We start from the raw sequence: 11,117 nt of genomic DNA on the forward strand, positions 1-11,117 counted from the left end.
GGTGTGTAAACTTATTCAAGCCACTGTAAACATGAAAAAGGAGTGTAGAAGATTCAATATCTTTTATAAAAAAAAAAAAAGGCACTGTAACAGTTATAACCAGCACTGTTATAACCGGCACTATAACAACAGTTCTAACCAGTCATCTGACCGGCTATAACTGTTTGGAGAAACAATTTTGTCACTTTAAATGTGGCTAAATGTGTTGACAGAACATCCGTCTTTTACAAAATGCATCACAATAAAAACGTGACAAAAGCAAATAAGTTCCAGAACTTAAAGTACCATTACGAAACTAAAAATTAGGCTACTGTGTGTAATCGTCCATATGAAAAAAGTCCATTATTGGCCTGCATGCATATTAACGCTATAAATAAAGAGGACTGCAGGGAGAAGGGTCGTACCAAGTCCACGGCCCCGGGGGGCGCGAGGCCCAGGGGGAGGAGTGCTGTAAATCTCAGTGGCAGAGTTGCAACTACCTTCACCCCGGCCAGGAGCTTTTCAAGCCAACCTACCACAGACAGCCATGACCCAACAAGCTGAATACTCCGACTTGAAATCCAATAATTTCTGTTTGGTATAGGACTATTCTTAAATAAAATTAAATAAAAAAAACTCTTAAAAAACAAACAAAGAGATGTAAATATGTCGGACTTCAACAGACGTTCCTGGTCAAGAAAGGGCAAAAACTGGATAACTGAAACCCTGCCTCGTACTTTGAATTAATTATTTTGATCTATTACATCCATTTAGAATTCAACTGACATATTTTCAACAATTTTCTTTGGAAATGAACGTGTTGCACATGCACTGAATTTTAGTTCTTCAATATTACACATTGTGATGAGCAAGTATTATTGGCTTATTCACAAGTTTTCATTCAGCTAAGGTTAAGATACCCAGCAGCCCTGAGTCACAGGGGACCTACTTGAGTTTGTTGGGGTCGTCCTGTATAGGCTTGCGGAGGAAAGTAGCGTTGGGGTTAGTTGGGTGCTCTTTCTGAGACCTCTCTGTCGCACTCGGCTTGGCAGGAGCTGCAACAGTCTTCTTGGCTGAACGCTTGATTCTCTCCTCCAGCATGCTCATGTCTTTCTCTGACAACTAAAAAGTTTGGGGAATAATGTTAAAATTCTACAGAATATGTTTTGGGATCCAGGCTTATGACACCTTACAAAGTATGGCAATCTTACATTTCCTATGAGTTTGTAGACTTGGTCCCCACAGACGTTGTAGACAGCCACCACAGTGTTCAGTGCAGCGTTGCGGACAGACGTGTCTCTGTCACCGATGTGAACGGCAATCTCCTTCAGAGATTTAGCTGGAGTTGGCTGACATACATTCATTCCATAACCCTCTATCAAACAACCCAACTCCTCCAGACATTCTGAGGAAAGAGGAGGAAACCACAGAAACAATGTTTACCAACAACACAACAATAATTGTCTTCCAATACGGTTTGGACAGAGATTGGAGCAGCTTATGACAGTTGGCTCGCTGTCTGTAGATACCTACCTGCTCTCTGTTTTGAGTTCTTGGACTTGGTTCCATCCATGAGGAAGGGGAAGACCTTGGATGCTGGGTAAACTTTACACAGCATGGTCAGTATGGCCCGAACATCTTTGCGAACCACATCCTTTGGCTCTCCAACCTGAAGAAGAGACAAGGAGAAACTGTGAGCAAAAATAAGTTTTACAGTGGTCTTCTTTTATCCTTCAGAGTGTAATGCACGCTCACCTTGAGTATGAGGTAGGGGACAAAGGAGTTGGCCTCGTACTCAGTCAAATGGTAGTTCTCTCTGTTCAGCATGGCAAACAGGAGCTTTAGATACTCCAACACCTTCATCAGGACTGTGGTGTTGGTGTCAAAGAACCGCAGGGTGAACCACTTCAGAATCAGATCCAGGCAGCCAATGGTGGCGTCGCTCTCACTCTCCAACCGCTGTCAAACACAAAACACATGTCAGACTTTTTGATAACTAAACAAGCCTACTCCTAATACGCAATTTCAAGTTTTAGACCAACCACTACCTCAATCATGACTCCTATAGCCTTGACGTGTCTCTGGAAGTCAAAGTGAAAGAGCTCATCCTGCAGCCACTTAGCAAAGCAGGTGGACATCTGAGTTTTCAGCTGCTCCAAATATTCATCACGAGGGGTGGTGAAGTTCCATTTCAAAATCTACAAAAGAAACATGTAGTCAAATTTAGGTCAACAGTATTTAGGTGGGGGGGTTTGCATGATAGACAATAGGGCTGCACGATATGAGGAAAATGTGCAAAATGCCATGACGTTAAATATTAGATAACAATATTACTTGAGATAAATAAACAGTCATTAAAGTGTACTCCATTCTACTGCTTTCAGTATTCTGTTAAAAAACAACAAACTGCTTGTTGAATTTAAAACAAATCATTTCACGCAGTATTGCATATGTCCCTTTATTGTCTTATATGCTCCAATGCATGGAGGCACAATCTTATCAATAGGTTATATTTGTATCGGTTTAAAATCAAATACATTTCCAACTTTCTTTTCTTGAACAAATTGAACATCAAATTGATTATAAAAGGCAGCACTAAAAATGTCAGCAGTTTTCTGCTGACATTGTTTCAGCTACCACATAAAAAGTGTGTCTTTTGCGATAAGTCGCAGCCTTCTGTGATGTGTTTATCGCGCCAGTTGATAATTTTATGATTAAAAAAATTAAAATATGATATATTTAGTAAGTCGACCAAGTTCCCAGCTTAGGACGCCTATTGTCAAATCCACACTGGTATGGGAATTTGCGGTATACTTGGGGTTCCTGTTTTCTTGTTAATTGATAGATTTGTTGTGTTTTAATAACACCCAACATTACAGATTGTTTTCACTTCAATACACCTTACCAACAATTATGAAAAATATATTATTAATGGCCACCGCCACCAGTTACAGCTGCACAGCACCTGCCTCACACCAAACTCCTAAAAACACCCTCTCGCCTCCTATCGCTTCCTGCAGGTGTTTCTGGCTCTGGATCTGTGGTTGGAGTGTAACGGAGTGCCTCCTCCATGTTCCTGCTCGACACTCTCTGCTACAATTCTCCATGTCTGTCTCTGTCTGTGCCTCTCTCTGTCTCTTTCTCTCACGCCCCAACCGGTCGAGGCAGATGACCGCCCACCCTGATCCATGGTTCTGCTCAAGGCTTCTGCCTCTTAAAGGGAGTTTTTCCTTGCCTCTGTTGCCTAGTGCTTGCTCTTGGTGGGAACCGTTGGGTTTCTGTAAATAACATCACGGAGTACGGTCTAGACCTGCTCTTTTATGAAAAGCGCAATGAGATAACTGTTGTTGTGATTTAGCGCTATATAAATAAAATTGAAAGGAATTGAAAATAGCTAATGCAGTAGCAGCCTCCAATTTTGCAATAAAGGAAACAATATGGCGCCCACTTCCTGTTTACAACTTATCCTATTTCAGGCAAACAGTAAATTAAAATATGTTTTGGAAAGCATTTTAGGCAAGCAATATTACATATTTGTTTAGATCAGCACTGTCTAGTTTTACATTTTATTTTAGGTTCGGTCGGAGATTGAGAAAGAGAGAGGCAGCTGTCTCTCTCGATCCACTTTCATACTCTTTGTGTCCGTATACGGAAGTGCAGCCTGTAAGCAACAGGCCCAAGGGCCAGCAGCAATGGCGTGTTTTGTGTTAAACGCGTCATTTGGTGGTTGCTCTGCTGGCCTGCGAGTATGGAGGTCTGAGCACTGGTAAGATAGATAAATAGATGGAAAGAGATAATTTACACAAGCCACCAACATTACTGTGGTAACAGAGTTGGTTGAATACCAGCAGTAAGTATGGTAATGCGAGCTGTGGCCAGAGACTTATGTAGTTTAATTTTATCAGTATTTTCCTTAGCACTGTATAAAAACTATTTTAGACCATTAACAATAAGCTAATACCCAAAGGAGCAAAGCATGTCTCCTCCAGTTCCAGTTAACCTCTCAGACATATAGTATGTAACTGCTGCTGCACTCAGCACCTGGGATCATCACCCTGACATGTTCTTCAGCCAGTCAAATACCTTCAGTTGCTTCTCCTCCTTGATCCTCTGTTCTTTAGCATTGGCAATGAGGATGAAGATTGGCCCGGACCTATCTTCATCATCCTTCTGGCTTTTGGCTGCAGGCTTCTTACCAGCTGCACCCTGAGAGGGAGGCAACATCACAGTGTGAGGGAGAGTGAGTGAACCAATGTGCTCTGGCCGTGGATGTGTACTTAGGATTGTGTGTAATGATGTTTATTCATGGCCTTTTTAGGTCTGATTTGGATAAAATCATAATAATAAAAATAATAGGTGTGTGCAGGTGACAGAGAGAGTAGAAACTGGAGACAAATGAGTGTTATGCTGAAAAGATCTCAGTGCAGGTTAACACACAAAACAGAGTGCAGAAACACTGATGTGACATCATTCCCCAACATGAGACACATTTAGAAACACACATTTATGCAGTGGAAACCTTCAAGTAACCTCTCGGTTTGTGCTTCATTTCTGTGAGCATGCATGTACAGCACCTTTTGACATGTCAGCACATTTTTAAATGTTAAAAGCCTAAAAACGGAACAACTGCATGCCCATGTGCATTGCTTAAACAGTTGTACATGTTCAGTGACAGTATTAGTGATTAGAGAGACAAAGGATTAGACTGAGTTAAGATCCGACTGGGTCAAGGCAGAGAGAAGCTGGACAGGGTTTAACATCTGCCAGGCTAACAAGTGTCCACTGAGAAACCCTGACCACGGCTGCACTACTTGTGGACTCTAGAGCCCACAGCTGGCTTTAATAAGTAGCAGCATGTAAAAGTGTAAAGACATTCTGGATTAAGTATAATTACAAGGACACCTGCAACACATCTACCTGTTGACTGCTAGCAGCAGCCTTCCCTTTGCTGGGGAGCTTTTTACTAGCATTACTGTCCTTGTCCTTGGAGGAAGGGGCAGGTTCTTCGGGAGGGGAGGGAGGCTGGTTGAGTAGAAAAACCACATTATATTTTAATTTCACGGTCATGAGATGACCAAATGGTGTGCATAGACAAAAAAAAGAAGGAAATAATATCAAATGTTCATGCCTGATATGCACAACCCCTTACAGGAGTGACATCAATGGAAGTGCAAATGGTGAATGTGTGACTACACAAAACAATAAGGTAAATATACTCTTAAGTGTAAAAATTAAACTGGTGGGGTCAGACTGGACTTGTATCCAAAACTGAGTAAGTCTCTCTCCTTTCATTCATTTTCAAGTAAATGGGGAGCAAAACGTGGTCTGATTGCACCCTAAATCCAGTTCTACTTTGGCTAGACAGTCATTAAAAGATTTATTAGGCAGTACATATAGTAACAATATCAAAATGTCTCTGTTCCTGTGTGCACTCTGCAAAAAAACAAAAAACAGATGTTGATCCAGAAAGAAATACCTTCTTTCCGGCCGCTCCTCCCCGGACCTTCTTAGCTTCAGGTTTATTGTCAACAAAGTCCTCACTAGCTGGCTGCCTGGAGGCTACAGAGAAGATGAGATGCATTTGTCAAATATTCTCAAGTGTATGAATACAATTTATTCAAATAATTACTGAGGTGACTATTAATACATTCAACATTGCACTTACTGTATTTGCATTATTCTTTGCATTGTAAATGGCTGCATTTATAAGCTTAGCTCTTATTCACCTATTCACACACAGTCACACACTAGTGGAGCAATTTGGTGTTCAGAGGTTTGCCCATGTGAACAAAAGGAGCCATGAATAAAGCTACGGTCAGTCACCAGCAGCTGAATATAAGAAACTTGCAAATTTAACCTGAATGTTTTGTGCATTGATCTTTTCAAATTAAAAATAGCCAGGTCAGATTAAAGGATGGGTTTTGTTGAAGTTTAGCGAATACAGTTATTCTGCAAAATCTGAACCAAATCCAAAATTTCATTAGCTATCAGACCCAGCCCTACTGTATATTATCTGTAAAACTACCACACAGTAGCACATCTGTCTTAATGTGAAAGAGTGGTTTTAATAAATTTGTCTAAAAATCAATCATTGTAAAGGAAAACAAACCTGAAGCAGCTCTGCTTCGCTCTGCAGAGCCTTTTCCCCCTCCAGATTTGGCCGGAGCAGCAGGTTTAGCTGGCATCACAGCTCTGGCCTTTTCCAACATAGCCAACACCTGATCCTTAGAGGCAGCCTGCAGGTAGATGGTGAGAGAGACATTAATTATTGCGGACAAGACAGCTATGAATCACTGCCTGGGGTCAGGCACTGAAAATGTCTCTTAAAATGTATGTGCTCTTTGCTAGCAAAACACAATATAAAATCAGTTCAGTACTTTGAGTTTCCCAGCTGCCTTTTCCATCTTGTCGTAGCCCAGGTGCATCATGAAGGTAGGCAGGGCATCCTGAGCTTTCTTCCTCACATCTCCGTTTCTGTCCTCCAGACAGGCGTAGAGATGAGGGACACACAGCATCAGGTCCCCAGGGACTGTCCTCAGGGTTGGCAGCTTCTCTGCTAACCAGCCTAGGAGCTGTGCATGAAGAGAGAGTATTACGGAAAAACAGGTGTCTCTGATTTACATTTGTGTGTTTTATGATTTTGCTCAGGAATGCGTATGGCTCTTTTTTGAATCAGCGGAATGCCACATTTTCCACCACAAACAAGACAGTGATGAGTATATGTATCTCCGTGTACCTCCTGTCTTAAGAAAGGATTCTCTTTTTTGAGCTCCTCTGACAGGTCTTCTCCTTCCAGCCACTCCTTCATCCCAGTCTGCTCCACCCAGGCCTGGAGAGTGGTCATGGCAGCCGCCCTTACATTAGGCTGCAGAGGAACAGAGAGGCATGTCCATCATAACCACAGTCAGGAACGAGACAGTGTCTCAAGAGCAACACGCTTCCATCTTCTCTCACCTCTTCAGATTTATTGTACGCTTTCATCATATACAGTATGTACATTTTCAAAATGTACATCACAACAGTTTTTACACTTTTTAAGATGGGCATCGTCCTTCCGATTTAGCCTGTATCTTTATGCTCTACCTGTGCCGTATACTTATAAAGTGATTAATGTAACTTTATGAAATGATTGGAGACAAGTATTAAATATGTAAAAAAATTCAAAAGGTGTTTATAGGGGCTCATTTCGGTGGTAGCGGCTTGATGCAGACACTACATTGCCATTGCTGTTGAACATGGAAAAACGTGTGTGTTACTGTGGGTGTTTGTGTTTCTGATGTGAGTGTATGTGTCCAGTACCTTGCTGTCTCCCAGTACAGTGACAATAGGGATTCCAAGTGCTTTAACATGTTGCTTGAGTCCAGGTCCCATGGCTGTAGACAGCTGTTGAAGGAGAGTCAGGGCCTGCTGGACCTGGAAAGCACAAACATAATGGTCATTTTTAATTACATTTTAATATCCTATCACTGTGAAAAGAAGTTCTTAATTCCTTCTTTAAAGTAGAACCACTAACATCACTTTGGCTTTGCTCCAATTTTGAGTTGCCAATTCAGAACGCTGCTATTTTGATACTTTCAACTTCGCTGTTCTCTAAAATTTGACGATTTGACCATGTAGCATTTATGTATAGCAAAATCATTTCAAATAGGATTAAATAAAGCAAAAATCATTTCAAATAGGATTAAATAAAGCAAAAACTAGTATATGGTAGTAAAAAGAGTCAACCAAATTAAAGTGAAATGGAAGTGACAACATGTTGAATTTAGGCCTTTCACTGCAACTGGCTACATATAATGTTTCATGTTAAACAAAACTGTGCTGGTTAAAAGTCTTTTAAGTTGCAGTGATAGCCGTTGAATAGCGATGTACTAGCCCGAGATGGGGACTCGAGTTTGAGATTTGGACCTGAGCCGCACTTACACACACTGACTTCCGTCTTGACTTAAGACTTATCCCCAAAAGAGTTCAGACTCAACTCAGACAGGAGTCGTGAACAGTGTTTATTTTTAGGAAACGTCTGATGATCCAAATGTTACTCACCTACCTGCGCAACCCACCTACGTAATACGTTACGATCTCTTGCGCGCTGCCAGATGTGACAGCGGACAATATGTCAACGGCACCGGCAGCTGTGCCGTTCATAAGAAGCTTTGGCTTTCAAAACTTCAAACAACAAGGCCCAAACAAAAGAAGCACTGAATGCAAAATATGTGGTATCAAGATAAAGGATTCTGGCTCAACCACATCTAATTTGATCAGGCACCTGAAAATGTACCCAGATAGCTTACCAAACAAGTTTAGCTCAGGAATCTAGCGTCTAACGTACCTCTGTTTGCGAAATGTCATGAAAAGATAATTTTATATATAATAATTTTTTTTGTTTGCCAAACTTGTGGAAGAAGTTCCTGCTTCTTACAGTGCAGACGCTTTGCTGCATGCTCCTCCTTCTGCTTGCATATTTTTGCTGATAATTTTGCTTGTCCTCTGGGAGTAACTATGAGCAGCGGCTCTTGGATACTTATAAAATCACTGGACTTTACATTTTTTGTAGACATAGTAGGCTATTGCCATATTTTAACATTTTTCTGCGTTAGCGTGGCCTACCAATAGCTCAAGCCTGTCCTACAGTGACTGTAGCTAAAGCTAATTAGCAGCAGGATGCCTCCTTTCTCGGTGGATGACTACTAAAAACTCCTTCAGAAGATTGCACTTCTGGAAACCAAGGTTCACCGATTAGAAGTGAATGGATCTTGTGGAAATGACACCACTTTACCATGGACCCAAAACAATGGACAAAAGCATGCTAACACACAGCTAATTAGAACCAACAAGACTACAAATAAACAGGAGGGCAGTGGAACGGGTAATAAATCAACAAGTGGTAGTCCTCCTTGGAACTCTTCTGGTGCGAAGCCTAAGAGTAAATCATTTTCCTGGGAAATGGGAGGACGACTAACGGGCAGGGCACAGCGCCCTGAGATTTGTGATATGACCGGCTGGCCTGCATTATCATCCAGGCAGAGCGCCTCTTCAACCCCTGTACCTAGTAGGACACAGCCGTGGACAGCTGCAAAAGGGAAAATTAGCAACAAAAGGCCTCCCAACAACTTGGTGTGCAACTGGATAACAGATTTGTTCCTCTGCTGCAGGACTCTGGACAGCCATCTGATGACCGGGATTGCAACTCATCGCCACACAGCAGGGTAAGGACAGAGCAATTCAAAAAGTAAAAAGCTGATAACTGGGCCTTAAACCCTCATTGTGGGTGACTCTGCTGTAAAAGATTTAAAAAAGTAAAAACACCAAAATACACGCAACTGGTAAGTACATTATACTGCATATAGGGTCACATGATGTTGTAAAGCAACAGTCTGAATTGCAGAAACTGGACTTTAGGGAACTGCTGAATACAGTCAGCTGTTAATCTTGCTTCGTAGAACAGGCCTCTGCACTCTTACTAACCAGGATCTTGTTGGAGTCGCCGAGTCGTCCTTTCAGGGCCATAGGCAGGTCTCCGATGTTGGCTGTGATGAATTTGGCCTCTGAGATGATGGCTGCAGCCTCGTCCAGACCCTCCTTCCTGATTTTCCAGTTCTTATCCCCAATTTTAGACACCAGATCAGATGTAATCTTGTCCCTTAAAGACAGGAGGGAAGAGAGACAAACAAGAGGGAGTGAAAACAGGTACTATATTTCAGAGTGAATGTAACAAACCGTGAATTAAACTGTCTTCCAACTTGAGTAAAACTGTACTATATAATATATTATATATAATATATATTATATATATATATATATATATATAATATATATATATATATTATATATATATATATATATATATAATATATATAATATATATAATACACCGGTGGGTAGTATACAGTCCCTGACAAAGTCTTGTCGCTTATCTATTTTGTAGAAACACCTTGCTATTACCTGACTTTTAATTAATCAATTGGTGTAAGAAAGACTCATATGAAAAGCTAAAACCCCCAAATCATGTTCAATGCACTGAAATAATTAGTCACTTAAAAAGTTATTATTTAAACAAACGGAAAGGTCAAATTTTGGCGAGACAAAGTTTTTTTGCCCATACATAAATTGACAAATTCCTACAAATACTAAATATGTCGCAAATTAATAGTTGTGCTGTGAGATTCAAATTTAATATCTTGTATGACTTCCATGAGCTTGAAGGACTGCATCCATGCGGTTTGGCAAGGATTCTACAAATGTATTGATGAAGTCATCAGGAATAGCTAGGAAAGCAGTCTCGCATGCCTCCCAGAGTTCATCAATTTTCTTTGGTTTGGTCTTCCATGCTTCCTTTTCATCCTACCCCACATCTGCTCAATGATGTTCATGTCTGGTGACTGGGCCGGCCATCCTGGACATCTTGATCTTCTTCGCCTTGAGGAACTTTGAAGTGGAGATGAGAAGTATGCGGAGAGCAACATCCTGCTGCAGAATTTGGCCTCTTTATGTTGGGAATATAAGAGGTGCTAAAGCTGTTTTGAGAGTATGTCGATGCATCTTGACATTGGCACTCGCGCTGCAGATCTCTTGCACACCCCCTACTGGATGAACCCCCGACCATGATTTTTCCGCCACCAAATTTCCACTGTTTTCTGGGTGAATCTTGGATCCATGCGGGCTCAAGTAGTCTCCTGCAATATTTGCAGGCAACTTTTGTGTAATTCAACAGAAGATTCATCTGAAAAATCCACTTTCTTCCACTTCGCCAGCATCCATCCTTTTAGCAGGCTGTGGGCCTTGGCAAATACCACACGGTTTTTCAATTGTCTTTTGTTTAGTGCTGGCTTGGGCACTGATTGACCATGGAGGCCATTTCGAGACAGAATCCGACAAACGTTCTGGTTGACACAGGGACTTCAGGGGACCAGGTCTGGTGGAGCTCTGCTGCAGTGGAAAATGGGCTGGCCTTGGATTTTCGAGCCAACAAACGGTCCTCGGCAGTTGTCTTGCGGGGTCTGCCTGACCTGGGCTTGTTCAAAAAACAATCCCAGTTTCTTCAAATGTTTTTTTAATCCTCTGTACTTGACGCTGAGACACATTAAAGGTGTCTGCAGTGGATCTGGTCTTCAGCCTCTTGATAATCAAAACTTTAGTCTCAG

General features: G+C 41.5%; 1 protein-coding gene across 5 annotated transcripts in view; it reads right to left on the bottom strand.

The window, feature by feature from the left end:
- The window catches only part of ckap5 (cytoskeleton associated protein 5), a 55,253-nt gene that overhangs the window by 12,722 nt on the left and 31,414 nt on the right, over positions 1-11,117 (bottom strand). For 4 of the 5 annotated variants that reach the window (XM_032523272.1, XM_032523270.1, XM_032523273.1 and 1 more), the window contains exons 21-33: positions 9,442-9,616; positions 7,279-7,392; positions 6,716-6,844; positions 6,357-6,551; positions 6,089-6,215; positions 5,456-5,538; positions 4,897-5,001; positions 4,063-4,185; positions 2,028-2,177; positions 1,735-1,938; positions 1,513-1,648; positions 1,191-1,384; positions 929-1,101 (exon numbers count right to left, since the gene is read on the bottom strand). In XM_032523272.1, coding sequence (XP_032379163.1) covers positions 929-1,101; positions 1,191-1,384; positions 1,513-1,648; positions 1,735-1,938; positions 2,028-2,177; positions 4,063-4,185; positions 4,897-5,001; positions 5,456-5,538; positions 6,089-6,215; positions 6,357-6,551; positions 6,716-6,844; positions 7,279-7,392; positions 9,442-9,616 — 1,908 coding nt within the window. The remainder of the gene's footprint in view (positions 1-928; positions 1,102-1,190; positions 1,385-1,512; positions 1,649-1,734; positions 1,939-2,027; positions 2,178-4,062; positions 4,186-4,896; positions 5,002-5,455; positions 5,539-6,088; positions 6,216-6,356; positions 6,552-6,715; positions 6,845-7,278; positions 7,393-9,441; positions 9,617-11,117) is intronic. The other variant, XM_032523274.1, reaches the window with a different exon arrangement.

This window comes from Etheostoma spectabile, chromosome 8 (assembly GCF_008692095.1).
Source record: "Etheostoma spectabile isolate EspeVRDwgs_2016 chromosome 8, UIUC_Espe_1.0, whole genome shotgun sequence".
NCBI lineage: Eukaryota > Metazoa > Chordata > Actinopteri > Perciformes > Percidae > Etheostoma > Etheostoma spectabile.